The sequence below is a fragment of the Lipotes vexillifer genome, unplaced genomic scaffold (assembly GCF_000442215.2).
Source record: "Lipotes vexillifer unplaced genomic scaffold, Lipotes_vexillifer_v1.1 scaffold628, whole genome shotgun sequence".
Taxonomy (NCBI): domain Eukaryota; kingdom Metazoa; phylum Chordata; class Mammalia; order Artiodactyla; family Lipotidae; genus Lipotes; species Lipotes vexillifer.
The window spans coordinates 1,483,275-1,507,850 of record NW_006779395.1 but is presented as its reverse complement, the minus strand read 5'-3'; the positions used below and the strand labels follow the sequence as shown (position 1 = coordinate 1,507,850).

At 46.1% G+C, this 24,576-nt stretch overlaps 1 protein-coding gene across 1 annotated transcript in view; it reads right to left on the bottom strand.

Moving 5' to 3' along the window:
* CAMK1D (calcium/calmodulin dependent protein kinase ID) overlaps window positions 1–24,576 on the bottom strand; it is a 410,151-nt gene that overhangs the window by 42,389 nt on the left and 343,186 nt on the right. The window contains exons 4-5 of the mRNA XM_007452582.1: window positions 14,702–14,840; window positions 10,225–10,351 (exon numbers count right to left, since the gene is read on the bottom strand). Of these exons, the coding sequence (XP_007452644.1) occupies window positions 10,225–10,351; window positions 14,702–14,840 (266 nt within the window). The remainder of the gene's footprint in view (window positions 1–10,224; window positions 10,352–14,701; window positions 14,841–24,576) is intronic.

The window sequence follows — 24,576 nt, the reverse complement described above, 5'->3', positions numbered from 1 at the left end:
AGCAGGAGAGGTGTTGAAAAAGAAAAAAAAAAAAATGCGCTGAGGGGCTTTACTGTGACCATCTTAATAAGCAGGTGTTGCTTCACCTAGGTTTAGAGGATTGCAATCTGGATTGTTGGCAAATAAAAACACAGCCGAGATACAGAATCATTCCTCGCCGGTGGTTTGTCTTCAGCCCGAAGCTGCACGAGAGGGGCAGAAGCTTCCTGGGACAGCTCTGTTCTCTTTCTGGGGGTTATAGGTTCCTTAGCTCTTTCTCACCCTCCCCTAGAGCTGTAATTTACTAAAAATGCATCGCAGATGAGCAGCTCACTTGGATTTTCCTAGTAGCTTCTTGAATTTTACCACAGGCATGAAGAGTCCCCATTAAAGCACCATCCTGGTTTCTCATTACCAGTCTGATCGGAGCTGGGTTACTATTCAAATGCCGCCGAAGCCAAAATGTGGCTGATGGGTGGTGGGGAGAGACTAAGGAACGGGAAGGGAGTGGAAAACGGGAGGGCAGCTGGTATCTGGTGTTTTCAAATGTGGGAGAGACCTGGAGGAAGAAAAATGCTACAGAGGAAGAAAAATGCTCTGAGTAAGGCGTTTCAGAGCAATGTGGCAACGGATAACCCCGTAATGCGTTCCTTGCAGGTTGTCCCAGGATTCCACCTCCGCCCTAACGGGTTTGTGAGCCGCAACCGGATGGTTACTTTGCACTGAAGCCCTCCTCGCTTCTGAAATCTGATGAGCTACACTTCAACATAAAGAATACTGTTACAGTCATTCCAGCGTTTTGGTTTATAATCATTAAAAGAAAAGAAAAGAGTAAGTTACAAAATGCTGCAGTGCTCCTTTCCTCTCCACCACCGCAAAATGGTACCAGTTTAGAAACCGTGAAACTCCATCCCAGGATTCAAGTACTGAGAGAGGAGCCGTCAGGAGTTCCAAAAGGATGGAGAGTGCTTTACAAATAGTTTTAAGAGGGATTTAGTGGGGTGGGGGCTTTTCCAGGGCAGGGCTGGGTTTCCTTGGCACACGTTCTGATCATGAGCTTCTGCCCTCGTCCATATTCACTATGTCAAGGCTAATACCAGGCCCTACAAGTCTCCCCACGTGGGGAGGCGCTGTTCTCTCTGACAAATGGGGTCTGGCTGCAAGCGCCCAGTGTGATGAAACGGTCGCTGCTGGTTGTCACTGAGTCGCTGCTGAGAGAGAAGGAACGAGAAAGTTCTGATGTGGGTCCTCCGCCTACTCATCTGTGCCCTGTGCGACAATTTATCAGTTACATAAAATCCTGTTTCAACGCTAACAGTCTGAGAGGGTGAGAACAATGATGTAATGCTCAGAGCCGTGTACTAAAATATGGTATTTAAGTGAACAACAAATAAAAACTGAGCTCTTTGGGAGAAAATGACCACATAGAAGAGTGAAGATTAAAGCAGCAGGAACAGAGATAAAAGGAACTGCGTGACTTAGCCTGTTCAGGAGGACAGAGATGGATGATGTCAACTTAACTGAATTTTTTCTTGTCTGTTCTGAGTGAAGATGGGAAAAAATGACAGTCAATATCCTTGACAGATGAATATTTATACACTTAAAGGCTACTAAGTCACGCATCTGTAGAAATACAGAATAGCAGAACCAGAAAAGAATCATGGAGGTCAATGCATAAGCAGCTTTTGGCAGGAAAAAACTCTGCGGGAAAGAGCTCTTTGCAGAAGGTGCCCCTTTGCCTTGTCACTAACCTTAAACCAGGCGCCCCATGCTCTACTCATCTCCAGCCCGAGCACACCTTTCATATCTTTTGATCACACAATACTTTGCCTAACTTCTTGGTTCTTTCATAGACCAGAGAAGTAGGAATGAAAAGTAAGTAACTGACACATGACCAGATCTCTTCCTTAGCTTCCCTTCAGTAATCTTGCAAACTGTGTGAACAAGGTGGGGTCTAAAGAAAGATCACGAGGACTCGACCAGCCTGCACCCAGCCTGCACACAGTGGGGATGGCGACAACTCTGACCCCCTACCTCAAAGATTCACCGAGATTACTTCCCTGTTTCCCTTTAAAAGCTTTCATGGTGGAGCAGAATCTTGGGAGGCGGTTTTGGGGGGACGCTGAGTCTACCATCTCCCCAGATTGCCGGCATTCAGATTAAAGGCAACCTTCCTTTCTGTCAACATTTGTGAGTATTGATTTTGTAAGGGGTAAGCGGCAGGACCCGATTTGATGACTAATCAGTTCAGCACGCTTATTTTACGGACGAGAAACTGAGAACCCAAGAGTTTAAGGGAAGGGCTCAGGCCTTCCTTGCATCTAAGCAATGGCAGAGATAGAATCTCACAGTCAAGACCCACTGTTGTGACTGCCACCAGCTACAGGCTGGGTGGCTCTGAGAACAGTCCCTCATCCCAAAACGGAACCCTGGTTCCTGGAATCCCTGGTTTCCAAGGTCTCATCCTAACCTCAAGCCCCTTATCAAGCTTTAAAAATGCGATGATCCCATGAATTAAAAGTATTCCTTTAACGGTGAAAAAGTATGCTGAGAATGTTGAACCGACTGTTCTCCATTTCCACTTAGAAGAGAACAAAACGAAACTTGTTTAAACTATTTTAGACAAGTTAAGCCAGGGCTAAGACCACAGACTTTGGCAATGTCTATGCAGGCGACTAAGCTGCGAGAAGAAGCTGGATGCCTCCTCCTTCACAGTTTAAGCAATATAACAATGAGCCACCTTGTAAAGAACCAAGATGTAGCTCTGCTTATAAACACAATGATGGATCAGACAGAAATGCACCTTCCTATTTTTGAGGAACATCCAGTAATGAAAGAGTGGTTTCCAGTATGCACTCCAAGTGGAATACTGCAGAGGGATGTATCATCACTCAAAAAGGCTCGATGAAAAAAGAAAGTCTCGTGTTGCTCAAAGGCAAACATCACAAAGCAGTTAGGAGTCTTGCCACCCAGCACCACCCCAGCCTTCCTGCCCTTTTTAAAAGTGAAGTTTGCAATCCCTGAATAAGAAAGACTACTTTGGAAGAATAAGTAAGAGCACAGGCTTGCCCTCCTCTGTCACTTAATCTAGAGACAAAGGTTCAAAGTTCTTTTAGAAGAGTTTAATTTTCCCATAGAATCAGAAATCACATCGGTGTGCAAACAGCAACATCGAGAAATAAAACAGGCCTCCTTCTACAGAACAGAAGTACATTTGTCATCTTGTAGTGTCTTGTCAACCACATGACTGAAATGGGTGCTTTCTGTGACTTATGGTTCCTATTTAGTGATTCAAGAGAGCCCGTTTGGGTATTTTAATTAATGCAGTGGAGCAAGTTGCATAAATAATTTTACAAAGTTTCTCAGCTCTGACTTTCATCTCTTATTGGCGATGCCAAGGGGAATGTTATATCTGACTCAATTAAATGGATTCTAAATCCAGGTCAATACCACATTAACGGTCACCATGTTACCCTGAGGAGCTGACTGCCACCAGACGGCCTTATCATTTCTCCTAAATTCTCTCCAAGAACTTATTTATGCATGCCCTCCCTCCCCAAGTGAGTCTGCTCATTTCCCCCAGGCCCTACATACCAGAAGCCATTCATGATCTTGGACCTTTGTTCTCCTGCTTGCCTGCATCCGTAAGCCCTTCATCTTGGCCCGAGTTCCACCCCTCCTTCAAATCTTGCCTCCTCTGTGAGTTTTCCCCTGCTGGTTCTAGCCCTTACTGATCTGTCTCTCGCCTGTATTTGTGAGGCTGCTTCTGAACTACGTCAGTTACTTCATACTGGAAACATGATACCTTACATGGATCGGTATCACACACTGGCCATACTGTATTGGAGGAGCCCCAGGTGTTGACAGAGCCCTAGGCGCCACCTGCAGTAGGAACGCAATACACCTGGATGGAGAGATGCCCGCCATCTCCTGTCATCAGTGACCTGACACTCAGCATGGGCCCTGGTTCCTTATACGGGGTGTGTAAGGACCAGGCAGCTGCTAAGGGTCAAGGGTGAAGTTCAAAAGGCTCAGATTTCTTTGCTTTCTCCCAAGGTACCTTGTGCCTTGGGATACTTAGGATAAACAGCACTTTTCCCATTATTTCTTTATTAGAGAACTCATTTAAATTGAACTGGTAACTTGATGTTGCTGAAACTAACTATTCAGCTGAAGAATCATTTAGGTAATAACTGACACACAACAGAACAACTGCACTCACCAATGGAAACCAACACTACCTAGAAGGAATCTGAACTAAAGCTGACAGCCATCCTCTGCTCCCAGCTTGGGCTCTTGGGAGGTGTGGCCCCCAGGATGGGCAGCAGGAGAACAGTACTCCCTCCCTTCTCTCCCGTAGATGCCTAATGGCTCTGCCCTGTTCAAATGAAAAACTACCTGGCAAAAAGGAGGCCGTGGCTTCTGTGTCCAAGGTCCCAAATAGTGTCCCCATCAGACTGCTGGGGGGGGCGGGCAGGTGGACGGGGCTATGTCCAGCCCCAGGCTGAGAGCACACTGGGGTCCTCTGATGAAGACCTGTTTCATCTTCTCTGCAGCATTACTCTGACAACCAGGCTCCCACAGAAATAATTAATTGTTCAATTAATCTATAATTTAAGGTTCCCCAAACCAGTGGTCCCCACTCAGTCTTTATCTTACCTGACTTAGTAGCTGCAACTGACACAAGGCACTTCATCCTCCTTGACGGACTGTCCAGATGTCACACACTCCCCTGGTTCTCTTCCTACTTCACTCGCTGTCCCTTCTCTGTCCCTCTGAGTCCCCGGGACTCAGCCCTGGGACCTTTCCTCTTCTCCATCTACACCTGCCCCCACTTGATGATTCCATCCAGGTTCATGGCTTTACAATGCATCAGAGGGGACTTCCCTGGAGGTCCAGTGGTTAGGACTCTGCGCTTCCATTGCAGGGGGCACAGGTTCGATATCCCTGGTCGGGGAACTAAGATCCCACATGCTGCGTGGTGAGGCCGAACAAAACAAAAACAAAAAACCCCAAACAACAAAAAAACCAAATAAAATGCACCAGAGGCTATCAGTTCCCAAATACCGTCCATCCACACAGCTCATGGATCCATATTTGAGATTTGCCTACTCACTAAAATTCATTTGCAGCCCCCAAATCAATACTTGGGATGCTTTTGCGGTCATTTGTAGACCCGCCCAGAGTGGGCAGGGAGTCACCCGAGTGCTCGCTCCCAGCTGAGGGCGAACACCTCAATGCTCTGCCCTCTATAGTTTTTATGGTCCAGTTAGTGCCACATTTCCCCACACTTTTGTGCATTCTGTTGATTTCACTATTAAAAACGGCCCCCAGGGCTTCCCTGGTGGCGCAGTGGTTGGCAGTCCACCTGCCGATGCAGGGGACACGGGTTCGTGCCCCGGTCTGGGAAGATCCCACATGCCACGGAGCGGCTGGGCCCGTGAGCCATGGCCGCTGAGCCTGCACGTCCGGAGCCTGTGCTCCGCAACAGAAGAGGCCGCAACAGTGAGAGGCCCGCGTACCACAAAAAAAAAAAACGGCCCCCAGGTGTCAGTGCTGAGGTGCCGTCCAGTGCTCCCAAGCACAAGAAGGCTGTGCCTTACGGAGAAAACGCATGTTTGATAAGCTTCACTTAGGTGTGAGTTACAGTGTTGTCGGCCTAAACTCAACGGTAATGAATCAGCAACAATATTAAATAAAGTGACACTGGACAGAGACACACGTATAACAAGGTCAAGTATCGACCAGCTGATGACAGTGCTGGGACTAGAGACCCGCAGGAACCCAGCCCTGTATTTCCCCTGGGAGTGGGGCTCAGGGTCTGCCCGTTCAGTGCTCACAGTGACTTTATAGGACAGAACTGCTGTGCAAAACGAGAGTCTCCCCTCAAGGCCTGACTCCTATTCCGGCTGCCTTCCGGACCTCACAGACGTTATCAAATCCCAACCTGAACCCCTGGTGATACTTCTGCAATGTTCTCCCCCCATATCTTAATTAAAGGCAACTGCACCCTTCCGAGGACTCAGGCCAAAACCCTTGGAATTACCCTTGACGTCTCTCTCTTTCAAACCCTACTTCTGGGTTTTCAGAGAATCTTGATGACGTCACCTGCACATCACATTCGGAATCCCACAGCGTCTCAACACTTCCACTCTGCCAACCTGACCCAGCCCCGACCATCTCTCTCGCCTGGACGACTCCAGAGCCTTCTAACTGGTCTCCTTCCTTCCACCCTGGCCCTGTCTCCCTGCCATCTTTCCTTATCCCAGCCTGTCCCCCACAGGTATCTTGGTGAAAGTTGGATCATGTCACCCGTTACCTCAGATCCCTCCAGCGGCTTCCAGCCACCCGTGGTCTTGACAGCGACTTCTAAGTCCTGGTCTGCACATGCCCTGCCCTCTGCTTCTCTGGCTTCCTCCTTTCTCACCCTGCTCCTGTTGCTCCTCCCACATTCCTGCCCCAGGGCCTTTGAACCATCCTTGGAATGCTCTTCCTCCCAATAACGGCATGGCTGGCTCCTTCACTGCAATCATATCTTTACCCCACTGTCACCTTCTTACTGAGGGCTGCCTTGATCAGTGTAGTTAAAATGACAACCCCCTACACACACATACACACATACACAGACACAGACACACACACTTCCTATTGTCTTTCCTGCTTTATTTTTCTGCATAGCACTCATGTCCATCTAAGACACTAATTAATATATTTAGCTGTTTGCTTATAGCCCGTTTCCCTCTCACTCAGATGTAAGTACCACGAGGTTGAGGATTTTTATCTGTTGTTTTTTCTTTCTACTGATGCATCCCCAGTGCCTAGCACAGAAGGTAGGCACTAAATAAGTAATTCTTGAATGAGGCATAATGTAGCACTTACCATACATTATTCAATTTACCTGTTAGCCCTCTCTCACAAGACTGTGAACATTTTGAGGTCAGAGACTCTATCTAATTTGTATTTGTATTCCTAACACCAAACTACGGTGCATGACGCATAACAGGAATTCAATAAACACATGCTGAATGAAGAGAAGGGGAGCAGAGAAATAAAAAATTGCTCATGTTTATGAAGCTTAGGTTTTTATTGAATTCAACAAGCATCTGTGCAAAGATGAGTAAGCCAGAGCCCCTGCTCTAGTGGAGAGGGGGAGAGACACAGATAAATATGGAAGCTGATGCAATGTTGTAAGAGCCATGATGAGAGAAGGAAAAGAACCAGGATGACAAAGGAGAGGATGGATGTTGGGAAAGCAGTCAAAAGAGAGTCATGTAGGGCTTCCCTGGTGGTGCAGTGGTTAAGAATCTGCCTGCCAATGCAGGGGACATGGGTTCGAGCCCTGGTCCGGGAAGATCCCACATGCCGCGGAGCAACTAAGCCCGTGCGCCACAACTACCGAGCCTGCGCTCTAGAGCTAACGAGCCACAACTATTGAGCCTGCGTGCCACAACTGCTGAGCCCACGTGCCACAACTACTGAAGCCCGCGTGCCTAGAGCCCATGCTCTGTGACAAGAGAAGCCACGACAATGAGAAGCCCACGCCCCACAATGAAGAGTAGCCCCCGCTCGCCGTAACTAGAGAAAGCCCGCGCACAGCAACGAAGACCCAACACAGCCAAAAATAAAAACAAATAAATAAATTAAAAAAAACACAAAAAGAGGGTCATGTAAGCTGGGCTTTGATGGCCGAATAGGAGCTTGCCATGCAGACTGTTGGGGAGAAACAGCCTAAGCTCAGCTGCTCACTGCCCAAGGCATGTCTACATAGACACAAGCTCCCCAGTGTTGCCCCTTTCTTACTCTAAAAGGTCCCCCAAGAATCCTGGTGCTCAATAAATGTGAACAAACAGAATTGCTATATTCCCATAGTCCACCTTTTCCCCCTCTTCACTCCAAGAAAACTCTGTATCTGACAACAGAATTACCCGATGGCTCCACTTGCCACCATTTAGGGTAAAAGAGCAAAGGCCACATCCAAACACCAGTCCTGGTTCCCAGACTCATCAGCGACTGACATCTAAACACAACCAGACCACTAGGATGGCAGCCACTTAGAAACCCAGAGAAACCGCCATTCCACAAGCTCTGTCAAAATGTAAAAAAGCGAAAATCAATTTAGAAAGTGCTGGAGCTTTCCAACATCAGAGCCAAATATGAGAACAGTATGATGCATATGTAAATATGCACATTCTATGTCAGAGCCCACGTCCTGAAGCAGGAGCTGGGCGGCTACAGCATCCTCAGCTTCCTCGCCCGGCGTGGCCTGGGCAGCAGCCCCTGCAGAGCAGAGCAAAGCCATTCCAGCCAGGAGACTGGACCCCATGACCGCATAGGCCTGTCCATTTTCTGATGCCTATGACTCACCACGGTTGGAACCGGCTTTTTTCCTCCCTGTCTTTTAAGAGAAATGAGAATAAGCTTGTCTCATTCATTTTTATTTGCCGCTTGCCTGGTGGCTTGGACTGAACTGGAGAAATTCCACACACACACACCGCACACGCTCACATTTCCACCCACGGCCCCCACCTCAGGGCACACACACGTGTCTACACGTGCATCTCACACCACAGCTGCTGATCCAAGTCCTCCTGATGGAGTCCAAGCTCTTCCTGAAACCATGACTTTTCTCCCCTAGAACACGGACTGCTCACCCTGCCATGCATCTCCATCAGATGTGCTGGCTTCGCAAACACGATCAGAACCATCTCCCCTTCTGTATCTAGTGCATACACGCAACCCAGGGACAAAATTCCTGGGTACTGTGACAGTCAAGAGCTAAAGGGTACTGACCACATCTTTTCCTCCCCTCCCACATTTATACCATCTTCATCTCCTCCTAAATCTGTGGCTTCCTTCCCTTCCCCTCATTTTAGTCTCTATTCCCCTCAAGTCTGTTCTTTTCTCCTGAGTTCCTTTAAAAGTGCAACAGCTGTGACATTAACAGTGATGACAACGCCCGTTATCATGCAAGCACCTGGAGAGGTCTTTCGAAGTTTCCGACCATGCTCTGGGCCCCAGACCTGTTTAGCATGAGGCCCGCTTCCCTCGGCCTGCCTGGGAAGGTCACGTGGTTGTAACCCCGAACAAACAGGAATGACGTTGGTCATATAACATCACCTCCTGTCCTTCAGGGCAGGCTTACTGTTCTCATTAAGAAAAGCCATCATGGTCTGTATGATGAGGATTCAGCCTTGGTCTCCATTTTCTCAGTCTCTTCCAGTCTCAGTTCTTCCTGCTCTTAGACCTTCCTAGCTTGTACTCACTCTCTCCCCAGCACAAGCTGATGCCTCTACCTGGAACCCTGTCCCCTGACTTTCCCATGGTTGGGGCTGCTTCTCGTCACGAAGGCTAATGCCCGAGTCTCCTCCTGTCCCCTTAACTGTCCCAACCCCTCTTCACACCTGTCATTCTATCATACACTCCCGTTTTGTCTTCTTCATAGCATGTAAGATCTGAAATGCTCCTGTTCACCTGGTTCTTTTCTGCCTGTCTCTCCCAACTAAAAGGGCAGCTCCACGAGGGCAGGTGTTCCGCCTCATTCACTGTCTTCACCCCAGTGCCTAGAACAGCATCTGGTACAGAGCAGGCACTTGCTGGATGAATGAATACAGTCATGTAAATGGAAGCCTCGATAACTTCGTACACAGTTCTGATGGCCTTTCTCTGGGCCCCCAGAAGATGGAAGTTGAGTCTCAGTATGTGTTCAGATCTGCCATAGCATTTTCTGCATTCTGAGTGTCAGGGACAAAGGATCTCTGGGGTTCTGATTTTAGAAAAAACTTTAATTCTTGGCTTCTCCAGGACAGATCAGGATTGGCTAATTAAAGAGAGTGACTTGGTCAAGGTCTGAACCAGATTCCTCCTATCAATATTTTCTTTCTACGTGTTTCTATCTCAACATTTTGTTTTATGTGTGTTTGCACCTTATTGTCATCCCACATGTCACTGTAAATCATTTAAAAACATAGATACACATGACATATTTCTGGCCTTAGAACCTGGGAATTCACCCAAATCAATTCCTGGCCTCCACACAGGCCCACACCCAAATCAATCGGGATTTCCACCCAACTATTAAAAGGCTTCAGGGGAAATCACTTCCCTTCAAACTCGTTCCAGTGTCTCTCAATCTTTTTATTCCTCCCTCAAAGGAAATGAAGGCAGCTGTGATCACGTGCCAGGCTCAAATGCTTAAGACAAGCGATCAGGTTGACAAGAGGGAAAACACACACGCGCAGTCCTTACCGACATAGCCTGGGGTCCCACAGGCTGTGGACATCACGTCTCCTTTGCCCTCCATTTTGGACAATCCGAAGTCACTGATCATGATTTTGGACTCTTCATCCTGACTGTAGTACAATAGGTTCTCAGGCTAAAAAGAAATGTAAAAAAAAAAAATCTGTTTTAAAACCTGGGCTGCTTGTGGGAGCCTCACCAAACCACCAAAACTTAATGACAATGGAAGAACAGACTTGACCTTTAGACACAGTAAATGCCTTAAGAAAAGCAGTGTTTAGTGAAAACAATGCAGGGTGCCTTATATAGTATTGGGCATTTACAGATTTTCAATAAATGTGAGCCCCTTTCCCTTATTAGTATTTTCTCTACTTAAGAACAACGAACCATATATTGAGGCAACCAGAAAGCAGATGCCTCTCAGACTTGTCATTTCTCGGGTTAGGGGCACGGAGATTCCCAGAAAGAAAACTGTCTTTGCAGGTGCTATTCGGTTTCTTTTTTCTGACCCTTGTCAGCAACCTGTCTCCAACCTAAGGGTCTCTCTCCCCGCCCTAAGGGACGTCCCGTGTCCATAGCTCGGGCACATGCACCGCACTTCCCCCTTTCCTGGGCCAGCTGATATCCGAGCGCTCCACTCCCTGGGAAACAGCGGGAGGTCATCACGGAATGAATCGGAGGCGGAAGATCTAGAGCTTTCTAGCCATGTGTCCTTAAAAGCTCTGTTTCTGTAGAAGATGGGTCAAGATGGCTCCTCGTTTGCTTCCCTGACTGTAAAATGTCAGCGCTCAGGCAGCAGTAATGCACGACATGCAGCAAAGGTCCGATTACAGCTCCCGTTTCCACTCTAAGTCTGTACATCAGTGGCACCTCCGTGGTGTCTACATGAGAGCGGCTTAAGGATGGCAATCCTGGGGTAAACCAGGAGACAGCAAAGTTTCGTTTTTATGACATCTTGTGGAAAATTGGGGAATCTGGTTGTTTCTGGCAAAAAATGGGGGCGGGGCTTATGGAGACAGAGGGAGATGTTGAGCAAGCCTCCCCCCACCCTTGCTGTCTCTCACAGTAATTTTCCATCCATGACCCCTCACTCTGCTCGACGGCTATACATCCCCACGCGTCCTTGCCACATGTGCAGTGGAGCTCAATTCTCTCCCCTAATGCAATGCCCCTCTTGCAGGAGTCTTGAATAAAGACTTCCTTACCATTTTAACATGTGTCAGAACCATTTTTTTCTTTAACTGAACCCCAAGGAAAAAAATACTACCCCTCACTCAAAATAACATGATACATCATTCACAGTGACTTTAATCCTGTGGATGAAGCATAAAATTAGAAGAAAATCAAATGTATGCTTGAGGATGCTTTCAATTACTTTTAAACTAAAATAAAATGAGCCAATCAATAGTAGAAATAACAACACTTAGAAAGCAGAGGGAAATAATCTAACCAAACAGTGCACGTGGTTCATGGTTTCTCTGAATGTTTAGGGATTCGCCTTTGATGAACAGTAAGACTCCAATCATGGGTGCAAAGAGAATTTTTTTTTTTTAAGTTTCTGATTTTATAACTTCCTGTCCCAGTACTTCTACAGCTGTAAAGTCAAGGATCTCATGCTCCTAGACAAGGCTGCATCCAGGCAGGAGACGGCCTAAGAGCCCAAAATCTCTCCTGATACCTTCCTCCTACAGAAGATGCATTTGGATCAATAAACTGCTCTTCTGAAGGGCAATCACCAAGGAGGGTTCAGTGGACTGGTCATTCTCAGCTCAGGTCAATACTTTTACTTACCTCAAGACTTAGTAAGCACAGCAGGGCTTTACTTGCGGGGAGGGGTGAACAGGGAAAAAGTGGGAGGGAAGATGGGCTCAGGGATGATGTGGGTGGAAGCCCCCACTAGGCAGCAGGAGGGCTGTGAGGGGTGGAGGGACAGGAGGAGGGAGGGGATCTTACGATGCTTCCTGGGATCCTATGAGGCCAGGAGTCACCGAAAAATTATTTTTCTGTATTTTATGGCATCTTTGCAAGACAATTCGTGGCCAATACTTGACTTGGGATGTCAATTCCAACCCTTGTTCACATAACAAGCTTTTAAAAGATCTGAATCAACACTTCCTGTAAAGTTCATGTTACCTATAGTCATACTCCTGATCCAGTGATTCTCTCCTGGGGACAATTTCGCCCCCCAGGAGACATTTGGCAATGCCTAGAGACATTTTTTGGTGGTCAAAACTTCAGGACTGGTACAGGTATCTAGTGGGTAGAGACCAGGGACGCTACTAAACATGCACAGGGCAGCCTCGCACAGCAAAGAATGATCCAGCTCCAAAGGGCAACAGTGCCTAACAGGAGGGGGCAACAGTGGACATTTCGCTTGTTTTGAAAAAAAGACAACTGATCATCTTTAGCAGCTTCTGGGGCAAGAAGACACAAGAATACCTTTCTGAAGGGAGAAAGAGGTATAGCCACCTGTGGGGGTAGGGTAGCATCTCAAATTGTGCTCTAATCTTACATTAACCCAATCATGTTCTCTATTGCTCTGGCCTCTATCACAGAGTTTAATTTTCTTAGAGGTTTATGAAAATTTAATTCCTGAACCCCAACTTCCTCCACGTAGATCAAACTTCTTTGTGCCTCTGAAAAGAGACCACAAAAAGGTCCTAAAATGGTAACATTCTATCCACAATTACAAGCCTGGTGACCTTAAAGTTCTACAGGCTGGGAGCTGCGTGTACTCCTCCAAAACATGTGAAAACATGCGTGTGAAAAACATGATCTCCCATAAAGGCAGTCCATCCATGACCCCTCACTCTGCTCAGCGGCTACACCTCCCCATGTGTCCTTGCCACATGTGCAGTGGAGCCCAATTCTCTCCCCTAATGCAATGCCCCTCTTGCAGGAGTCTTGAATAAAGCCTTCCTTACCATTTTCTAAGGGGGAAATAAACATTGCCCATCTAGGAAATGGCTTACCTGCTTAGAAATGATTTCTAGTAAGTACACCACATCACATCTCTACGGTCACTAAACTAACTTGTTCAGGAAGAGCTAGCCTGCCTGCTGTGGCCTGGAAGCACAGAACCGGCATTTGGTGAGGGCACAAGAGAGCAGAGAAGGCACGGCTGCCTGGCACAGAGGCGCCAGGTCACCTTACCTAGCCCTTACCTGGCCCTCTGAAGGACCTGCAAGTCCTGAAGATGAACTACTTGTGCTCACAGCCCATTTCACCCATCAGGAGGCCAGCAAAGGCTGTAAGAAGTCCATCAACGTCCTCAAATACCCTCGTCCAGCAGTTCTCCAAGTGTGGTTCCCAGGCCAACATCAACATCACCTGTAAACCCCTTAGAAATGCAAGTTCCCGGGCCCTGATGCAGACCTGCAGGATCAGAACCTCTGGGGTAGAGCCAGCAATCTGTGTTTTTACAAGCCATCCAGACAATTCTGATGTAGGCTAACATTTGGGAGCCACTACTCTAGTCAATGGAAAGTGATTAACATGGAGAAAAGCAAAAACTTCACAGTGAATTCCTATGAAAGGAAAAGCCACGCCATTTTATACCTTGACAGCCAGTACCAGATAATGGCCAGATGTTAACATTCTGTTTTAACACACGTTTACCATTTATTCCCTAAACTGATTTAGATTGCCCATAGTTGTGTATAGCATGGCTTCAGTTCAATATAGTCCCTGTGTTTCTGATAGGAGTGGTGAGTATGTGTGCTGGGGTGAGATTTCTATCTTGACTGGTGCCGTGAGTTCTGGGGGCTGGACCTATAACTGCTGTAGAATGAAGCCACCTTATAGCCTCGGGTCAACAGCGCAGATTTTTTTCTGTTCCTCAAATTGATATGTTCAATACCTACCCTTGGTACTATGATACCTACCCTTCGGCATCCACAGAGACCCTTGGGCCAAGGTGACCAAGGCCCAGATCCTTCAATGCTATTGGTGAAGGGTGAGTATTTCAAAACCTCATAGGGAAAAGATAAGAATGGAACCGACAGGACATTGGGAGAAGGCTGTAACTGTATGTCATTTAACCCATCTTTCTGGATAACCTTTTATTTCCTTTCTCCCTCACCTCACACCCTCTATCTACTGCTCCCTTTCTTTCATATGGTGGGTTGCAATGAAACAGGGCTGGAATTGGGAAAAGACTGGAGAACTGCACTGGGCAATCTTCACGGCATCCATGTCTTGAACAAAATTACCCTTTAGATAAGCTTGAAGCAATACACAACCTACCTCCCCACGGCCCTTTTGCTGTACAGTGGTTATTAAATGTCCCAAACAATGGCCAGCCCCATTGATCTTCATCATCTTTCAAGCTACTTCTGGGTCCCAAAGACCCTGATGACTAACAGTACACAAAGCCCACCATATCTACATCAAGGCAACCTCATCCCTCCTCTGGAGCCAATCTGCTCCGACAGGTGCATTGTGGGTTGGAAAGCAACTGGAGGGTGTTGCTAAGTGACAGCCTCACCTTGAGGTCCCTGTGGACAATGCCCATTCTATGGAGATAGTAGACAGCATCCAAGACCTGGCGGATCAGAGTGCTGGCATCTTTCTCTGTGTAAAATCCCTTCTCCACTATCCGGTCAAACAGCTCTCCACCAGATACACTGTTAAAAAAAAAAAAAGAGAGAGAGAACAAATCAGTATAAGTTAAAAAAGACGTGTTAAAATTTTCAGTTTAAACTACCAATAAGACCTTTCAATATGGTGAAAGACCCAGACTTTATTTCAAAAATTAATCCAGGGCTTCCCTGGTGGCACAGTGGTTGAGAGTCCGCCTGCCGATGCAGGGGACACGGGTTCGTGCCCCGGTCCGGGAAGATCCCACATGCCGCTGAGCGGCTGGGCCCGTGAGCCATGGCCGCTGAGCCTGCGCGTCCGGAGCCTGTGCTCCGCAACGGGGGAGGCCACAACAGTGAGAGGCCCGCGTACCGCAAAAAAAAAATTAATCCATTTTCAGATTTAAATGTTGCCCCCTTATTCCCCAGAAGCTGTATCAGGGCAGTGTTTCTATGTCATGATGGTACAGATGGTCCAGGATGAAATAAAGTAAATAAAAATAAACCAGGATCCATGGACTAGCCAGGCCTGAGAAGTTTCTCTTGGCCTTTGCCTCCATCCTGCTGGGACAGCATTAACTCAGGATAACCTTCCAGAATATCAGCATCATCAGTTATAGGGCGATGACACTGGATAAGATGCCTCCTTTGCATGCGAGTATAGCCTTAAAGGTTTGGGTGGTGGGAGGGGTGCTGTGGGCAAAGCAGGAAGCAGCCAACAGGACGTCCGGGTTCTTGACCCAGTTCTGCTCCTAAGATGCTGAGAGGATGGGCACTCCTGGAATCTTTGCACCTCAGTCTTTTTATCTGTAAAATGAGGTAGTTAATCTAGCCAACCACTCCCTGAGAGGCATCAGAGCCTCAAAGCCACTTGTGATTTACAAAAAGAGACAGAAGAACGACACTCCATTACATTGTTTTACTTTGGTTTTTGTTGAGAATATTTCATTTCAATTTCTTTGAATTTCAGATTGCATTACCATTTTTTTTTTTCGTATTTATCAAAAGGGGACCTAGGTCGCTAAAGGTTAAAAAGCCTTGGACAGAGACCCTTTCAGCTCTGAGATCTGATATTGCTCTGAGTTGAACAAAGTAACAGAACTGTTAAATCCTGAATAGAAACAATTCAACGGATACCTTTGCCTTCAAATTCTTGGAGTACAGACTTCTCTAAGAAAAACAATGCTTTGTGCAAATAATTAAGCCATCCCTTGAAATTAGCTTCAAGGGCTATTTCAGCACTATTTTAATAAAAGAGAAAAAAATTTTCCAAAAACAAAATGAAAAAGGTGTACGTGAAATATTAAGATCATAAAAGTTTCACAAACAACTTTTACATCTTTAAAAGACAGGCCCCAGCAATAACACACACACATACACCAACACACAAAGCTATGATTCATTTTCTTCAAGTCAACGCAATTCATGTTCAATAACTGAGCCACTGAAATGTTCTTTTCAAAAAAACTAATAAAACACAATTGCGGCTATAAAAGGCCTATGTATTAGAGTCTTTTCCATTACATATAATCGTTCCAAGCCCTACTGCGCTTGCATAATGTCTCATTTCCAAAGCAAACTGAGCAATCTAGATGAAAGAAGGACGCTCAGGAGAAATAAAAAGCAATTCAAAGAGTGAAAAGAAATACAAACACGGCAGCAACTACATCCTGACGACCACGTTGTCTACATTAACCACCCTTAGGTAAGCCCAGATCCCAAGACATTCCCTCTCAGCAGCTCACGTCAAGTTCTCGCCACTCTTCATTTTTCTGTTACCTTCTTCCAATGATTTCAATGGAAGAACTTTGCAGAGCTTGAGGATGTATTACAGGAGATGCACAGTTGCCAGGGGCAGGGAGAGCCTGCGTGCATTCACTTGGAGGCATTCACTTCACTGAATCACTTATTCAATCATTCATTCCACGTGTACTGGGCGCCCATTAGGTGCCAGCCACCCTGTGCAGCTGGTGCCAATCAAGGCGGCATTAGCTGCGCCGGAGAAAAACCCTGTCTTGATTGTGCCCCTCCTCATTCCCTACATCAGCCCACCTTCAATAATGGCGCCGCTTCCTCGTGTTCCAGTGCTTTCTTACCGCTGGGCTGCCTGCTACTCACACCCTCTGCAAGGGGCTGGAAGCCCTCGAGCAACAATGCTCACCCCTGGGACTTCCCTGGTGGTCTAGCAGTTACGACTCCGCATTCCCAATGCAGGAGCAATCCCTGGTACGATCCCTGGTCAGGGAACTGGATCCTGCATGCCACAACTAAGACCCGGCACAGCCAAATAAATAAATAAATAATAATAAAAAAAAGCTCGCCCCTTCCTCCACCTCCCACCCTTAGCATTCTATGACCTGCACTTTGCCAGATCCCTTCCCTCCCTCAAAACTGATCTTTCCTGCTTCCCATTCTCTCAAAGTCCACCTCTCTGCAATGTGATATAAGGTATTAATAGCCATTGAATAATATTTTCACTGTGACAGGTCAGCAATGCAATGAGAATTGAAGCATCAGAGTTGAAGTTTAAGATACTCCTGTCACATGTAGTGTCAGGGTCTCAATTTTCTGCACATTTAGTATTTCACTTCTTAAATTCCAAACTGTACCAGGGATTTATTTTTCTGAACATTGCTCAGAAAGAATGTGATTTCCTTAGAAACCAAGGAACAGGGGGAAAGTTTAAAAAACTTGCCAATAAAAAATGTAACAATACTGATAAAAATACCTTAAAGTTTGTAAATCACTTTATACTTTCCAGAAATCTCCTTAAGCACACATTTCAAAAGGCCATTCTTACAGACTGAATGTTTGTGCGCCCCCCCATCCCCCAATTCATATGTTGAAGCTCTAACTGTCCCCCTCCCCCAAACTGTGTGATGGTATTTGGAGGTGGGAATTTACTGAGGTAATTAGGTTTAGTTGAGGTCATGAGGGTGGGGCCCTGATGATGGAATTAGTGTCTCCATGAGAAGAATAAGGGACACCATAGAGTCTTCTTTCTCTAAGCCATGTGAGGACCTAGTGAGAAGGCGGCCATCTGTAAGCCAGCAACAGAGGCCTAACAGGAACCAAATGTGCCAGCACCTTGATCTTAGACATCCCAGACTCCAGAACTGTGAGAAATACATCTCTGTCCTTTAAGCTGCCCAGTCACTGGTATTTTCTTATGACAGCCTGAGCTAGGACACGCAATCATTTTCAAAATCACTTGTGAACAACCAGAATCCCAGAATCACTGATAAGGAAATAAATTTAGAATTGTGGCAAGGGGCCTGTCTCATTTTCAGGCTGGCAGGACATGTGAAGGTTGGGGTGGTGGGCTGCTGAGCTGACAGGTTGTTTGCTTGAGTCAATATCCTTCTACGGCAAGTTTCCAATGTGTGCGGTTTAAAGGTCCTCTTTAGAAATGGAGTTCCCCAATGAAAACACGCAAAGCATCAGAATGTAGTTGGAAGGATCAGGGGTCAGGTGATTGGAGAAAAGGAATAGGACTATAATAACAGGTCAATAAATAAAATTACTTAATGACAGCTATGGGAGAGAGGTTCAGCTTTAGGGGGATGTAACTATATAGAAGGAAACTGGCTACCAAAGACTAAGGGAGCAGAAGACAGGAATATGGTTTGAAAAATTCTCTACTCCTCTCAATTTGAACTTGGACATTTATTTAGAATAACCTGCCTTTGCAGTGAACTTGGGTTTGCTCAGTCTTCCTTGCCTATTACACTGCACTGCTATCACTGTATGTGAATCTTAACTATGCAAAAACCAAATAGTTGGACGTAATGATCTCAATAAAATTTGTTTACTTGCAAAATTTTAAGTAATGCAAATCTCTTCAAATTAAAAAATAGTCAAGAAACAGAATTTCAAAGTTGCTGGATCAAGTACACTAAGTTTGGATTCTATACTGTAATATATTCTGTAATGTACTATTATATACAACTTTGTCAGTATACCATGCATCCACTGTTAATACTGGGCAAACCATGTTGTTTTTTACATGCACTTGAACTTCTCCATCTGATTTTGGTAGATATTTTCCTCTTATTTTAAGATTTACTGCTAATTATAGTCTAAAATGTTTTATATCTTACATTACCCACACGTTCATTCAAAAATGGCACTTGTGCTAATGCTGAAAAATGGGCTCCAAAAATCTATTACTCTAGGAGTTAGATTTAATAAAATACGAGGAAGGCCAATGGAAACCAGAATATGTCGCCCTCAAATATGCCTCTTCGACATAAAATTATTTTGAACTGAAGGCAGTTAAGAAGCAAGTAAATGTAAAAGAAGCTCCCACTTTTCTGTCTAAAGACAGGAAATAAATTCTCCTTTCACTGGAGACAGACTCTTATCAGCCCAGAGTGAAACTGGCAAGCAAACCATGTTCAACTAACCCTTATCATCTTCGTTACACGTCTTCACCATTTACTACCCCTATCACAAACTCCTTTGTCTTGCTCATTCTTCACAAATTTATTGTTTGCCTAAAAGGTATAAAAGCTTCCTGCTCTGGTCACTTCTTGAGGTCTTCATTCCCTTGTGAAGCCTCCTGTGGATATGTAAAAATTCAATAAAATGTGTTTGGCTTTTTTTTCCTATTCATCTGTCTCTGTAAGTTTCATCTTCAGATCCAGCCAGGGACCATCTGAGGGTTAAAGAAAAAAACTTCCTTCCAAAAAAAGGCCAAATAGTATAGTGCTGTGCTATTCATATTAGAGACAGGAGTCTGAGAGGTATTAGTGCTGATACTGGGGATGATAAAAAGCAGTGTTACAGCAGATATGCCCTGAAATTCACAAGAATGTCAGATAACTAGGCAGCACCAGTGTTAAAGACCCAGGAGACGTGGCTACAGGAGCCACATGGCTTAATATGCCCCAGAGCAAGGCTGGTTATAAATGTGTGTTTTCTAAGAACCATTTCCCCTGTTTAATCCTAAGGGGAAGGTAGTCCTGAAACATACAGGTTGTGATTGAGAGGCTACAAACAAAGCATTTTTCAACTGTGAAACCCCAAGGCCCAGATGACAGAAATTTTTTTTTCACCCAGCCTGGAGAAAGATAAAGACCATCGGTCTTTGCCTCAATCAAGTCCCAACTTGGCAGCCCCTGGAACTTCCTTCCTCCCATGCAGGGCACCCACTGTCTCTCTGTCCCATGATCCCCACGACTTCATGTGTCTTTGGTGCCCTCACTCTCTGCTCCTGGGGGGACTCTCTCACCCACTCTGGGATGATTAAGGGTTTATTTCATGAAAACTTTGTCCTCAGTATTTCCCTCCTTCAACAAATCCCACTTTCATAATCAAAGTACCTTTATTCTCAGAATTCAGTTTCGCAACATCTTCCCAGCCTCAATCTGTTCAGAAATTTCCAAAACACAAACACATGCCTCTCCGTCCACAGGGCAGAGAAATGTAACCCCTTGTGTGCCATTGCATTTTGATTCTGGCTCTTTTCGCTTCTCAGTGTCTGGGTGTTATGGACTGAATTGGGTCCCCCAGCCTCCAATTTTTTAATGTTGAAATCCTAACAGCTGCCCACCGCCGCCCCCAACCCCCCACCCCGCCCCGGCCAAAGTACAACTCAGAATGTGACTGTACTTGGAGATGGGGCCTTTAAAGAGGTAATTAAAGTTAAATGAGGTCATATAGGTCTAGTGAGAGAAGACACCAGGGATGAACACAGAGGCTGGACCCCGTGAGGACACAGTGAGAAGGCAGCTGTCTGCACACCAAGGAGAGAGGCTCCAGGAGAAGCCAAACATGCCGACACTCTGATCTTGGACTTCCAGTCTCTAGAATGCTGAGGAAATAATTTCTGTTGTTTCAAGTCACCCAGTGCATGGTATTTTGTGACGGCAGTGCAAGCAGACTAATACACTGGGCAACTAAAGGACAGTCCATATTTGTGTACTGTATCTTTGAATGTATACTCTCTCTCTATTTTTTTCAAGGTTTATTGGGGGAAAACATTTTTGCTACTTTACTTGCACTGTATGATTTTTTATTCACCTAATCAAATAGTCTTGCATCAAGTGATAAAATATGCTGTCCCTGTTTCCAAGGGGTACACAGTCCGGTGTGTATGGCAGGCAGGTGACCAAGATACACAGACCAGAGAAACACAGTACAGATGGTTCTGATGTTGAAGGGAGAGGGGGTGAAGGTATTTTGGAAGACCACAGAAGCCAGGGGACAGGGCAGGAAGAAGTGAATCGGAGCTGTCTTAAAGGAGGAGCAGTATTTAGTCAAGTGGAGAAAAGTCCAGTGGGCAGGCAGAGTCCAGTCATTCGAACGATCATGAAAGGAGTTTTTGCTGAATTAATTTTCAGGGAAATAGAATCAATGAAAGAAGCATTAAGTGAGCACCTTCTACAAGCCCACCACGTGGCATGCAGTTAGTCTCTATTTGGGGAGCTACAAACTAAGTTCAAGTTGACCATCCAGACCACTAGCAACTAATGACTTGCCAGGCTGTGATCCAGGCTGCTTGACCACAGGACGTCGTAGACGGGGGAAATCCGTGGTTAGAGAAGGTTCCTGAAGGAGGTATCTGAACTTCCTCTGTGTCCTCAGTCTAGCACAGCACTCACTGAATGGCAGAAAAGTGCTGGCTGATTCCCGAAGGAAGGCGTTGGGAGGAAGATCGTGACAGGCAGGGAGGAGGGAGACGCAGGAACGGACAAGATACGCAAAGAAGCCGGACTTACCTGGAAGATGTGACCGGTGAGGATGAGTCAGATCACGAAGGATTCTGGAAACCACGCAGCAGAGACTGGAGGGGCTGCATTGGACCGCACTTAATTCTAAGCTGCTTGTGATTAAGGCAACCCACTTCCGAGAGAGATGCTACTGAGAGTGTGACCATCTGTGCATGTGGGCATGGAGGGGAGGGACATCTTGGAACCAAAGTCCTTTTGCAGGGTGTGTACCCTGTCCTCCAAAGCAGGTCTGTCCCTGCCATCCTGGAGGCCTACTGCTTTCACAGTCTCGGTCCTGCAGGCTTCCTACCACCTTTAGATGTGCTCACAAGAGCACATCTAAAATCCATTCCTCTGACTCCATGTCAACCAGCTCTGTAGTGTGCACTGATCTTCTATCCATCCAGGCAACAACTTTCACTGCCTTTGGTGGGGCCTCAGTGATTCCTAACAATCACCTCTCCCTGTTTTCCAGCTATGCCCCTCCAGCTCCCATCCAGCTGCCCCTCGTGGCTGGTCAGGAAAAATGTGGTTACAGCCAAAACAATGGGTAAGAAGGAAGTGAAGGTGTTTTAATTTTGTATATGAAACGTGCTTGCTGAGACTCTGATAGAGAAATTCTACTTTTGCATTACTCAAGAAAAGAATGAAAAAAATTATTAGCATGCTCAAGATGAAAACAGTTAATCTCTTCCATCACTTGTCCACATTCCAAAAAAGATAATTACAAAATCATTTTTATGGGCCCAGCACGCTTCCACTGCACTGCCCTGCTACAAATCATTTTTAGATTTTTGTATTCTAAGAGGGCAAAGCGTGTCTTATCCATATTGAATCCCCAGGATTTATGACTTATATTCTAGTGAAGGAGGAAGAAAAAGGAAATAAATGAACAAATAGGTAAATGTGAAACATTCAGAGAGTTCAAAACGCTGTGGGGAGATAGAAACAAGCCTGAGATGAGTATGTGGTGGAGCCACTTTTATGTGGGCTCCGAGATGGCCCCACTGGATGACAGGGAAGAGCCAGCCCAGTGATGATCCGGGAGAGCTTCTGGGCAAAGGGGTGAGCCTGTCCTAAGACCCTTAGGACAGCACAGGTCTTTCTTAAGGTATCTGGGGACAAAAAGCAAAGTCATGGTGACTGGAATCTGGTGGGCAGAGTAGAGTGGTTGAGAAAGACGAAGGCTCAGCTCATGCAGGGCCATGTGTTATGGGTTGAATGTTTATGTTCCCCACCCACCCCCACCAAATTCATATGTTGACCTAACCCACAAAGTGATGGTATTAGGAGGTGGAGCTTTTGGGAGGTAATCAGGCCATGAGGGTGGAGCCCTCATGAATGGGATTAGTGCCCTCATCAGAAACCCCAGAGAACTAGCTGGCCCTACTTCCACATGAGGACACAAGAAGTTGGCAGAACCTGGAAGAGGGCTCTTACCAGAATGCAACCACACTGGCACTCTGATCTTGGACTTCCAGGCTCCAGAACTGTGAGAAACAAATTTCTGTTGTCTATAAGCCGCCTGATCTATGGTACTTTGTTATGGCAGCCCAAATGGAAAGAGAGGCCATGTAAACTAAGATTTAAACAGGGGGTTTATTCTACATCAGATGAGGTATCATTGGAGGGTTTTCAGCCAGGAGACACGGGAACTGCTTTACAGTTTTCAAAAATCACTCTGGCTGCCTGCAGTGTGGACAATACGTTACAGAGCAAGAGTGGAAGAAGGCAGATAATTGCGGAGCCACTGCAGTGATCCACGTGACAGAGGCTGGTGGCTCAGCTTGGGGAACACTGGAGTCTAAGAGAAGTATACAGACATGAGGTATGTTTTCGAGACACAGTAGACAAGACTAACTGACGAAGATGATATAAGGCATGCTGGAAGGAGAGGAAACAAGAACGTCTCCTAGATTTTTGACTTGAGGAACAGCTAGATTATTTGAAAAGGGGGTCCCTGGCGAAAGAGCAAATTTGGAAGGGTTAAAAACAACTAGGGCAGTACTGACCACCAGAACTTCCTGTGATGGTGGAAATGCTTTTTATCTGCAATCTGATGTGGTGACCACCACTCACAGAGAGCTACAGTGCATCTGAAATGTGGCTAGTGCAACTGGAAAACTGACTTTTAAATCTTATTTAATTTTAATTAATGTATTAACTAATGTAAATAGCTCCATGGCACTACCATATTGGATTGCATAGATCTTGAGCCTTGGGTAGGATATGGAAGTCTGAGATGCCTGTTGGATGGAGATGTCAAGCAGGTAGCCCTAGATACGAGCCTGAAGGTCCTGGGGAGGATTAGGGCTAGAGTTCAAAACTAGCGAGTCATCAGCATGCAGATGGTCTTCAAAGCCAAGAGGGTAGACCTGATCCCCTGGGAGGGTGTAGCTGGATAAGGGAAAGGCACTTGAGTGCTGGGGATGCCAACACTCAGATAAGGATGAGCCAGCAAAGGACCAGACAGCAGTAGGAAGCAAAGGAGGCGTGTGGGGCCATGGAAATCAAGGAGAAGGGTCTAGTCAACCCTGACAGATGCTGCTGAGAGTTGAGGGCAGAGAAATGTCCACTGTATTTATGAAGATGAAGATCAGTGCTGGAGGTGAAGAGCTGGGAGTCATCGGCATATGAGATGCTTCTAGACCTTGGGACTGGAGATGTCTGAGTACAGGATTGGCCTATCTGAGCCTCATTTTCTCAACTATACAAGGGGGAATTATGCCTGATCTAAGAATTAAGTGAGGGGACTTCCCTGGTGGTCCAGTGGGTAAGACTCTACGCTCCCAATGCAGGGACCCCAGTTTCGATCCCTGGTCCAGGAACTAGACCCCACATGCATGCCGCAACTAAGAAGCCCACATGCCGCAACTAAACGTGCCACAGCAAAGATCCTGCATGCTGGCGCAGGCAAAAAAAATTAATTAATTAATTAATTTAAAAAAAGAAAAAGAATTAAGTGAGACAATGAAGGGAAAATCCCTAGGCAGGCTCCTGGTGTGCTGCAGTGTTCTGTAAATATCGGTGCCCTTCTCCCTTTTCTGCAGGGGATGGGGGCGGGGGGGGGG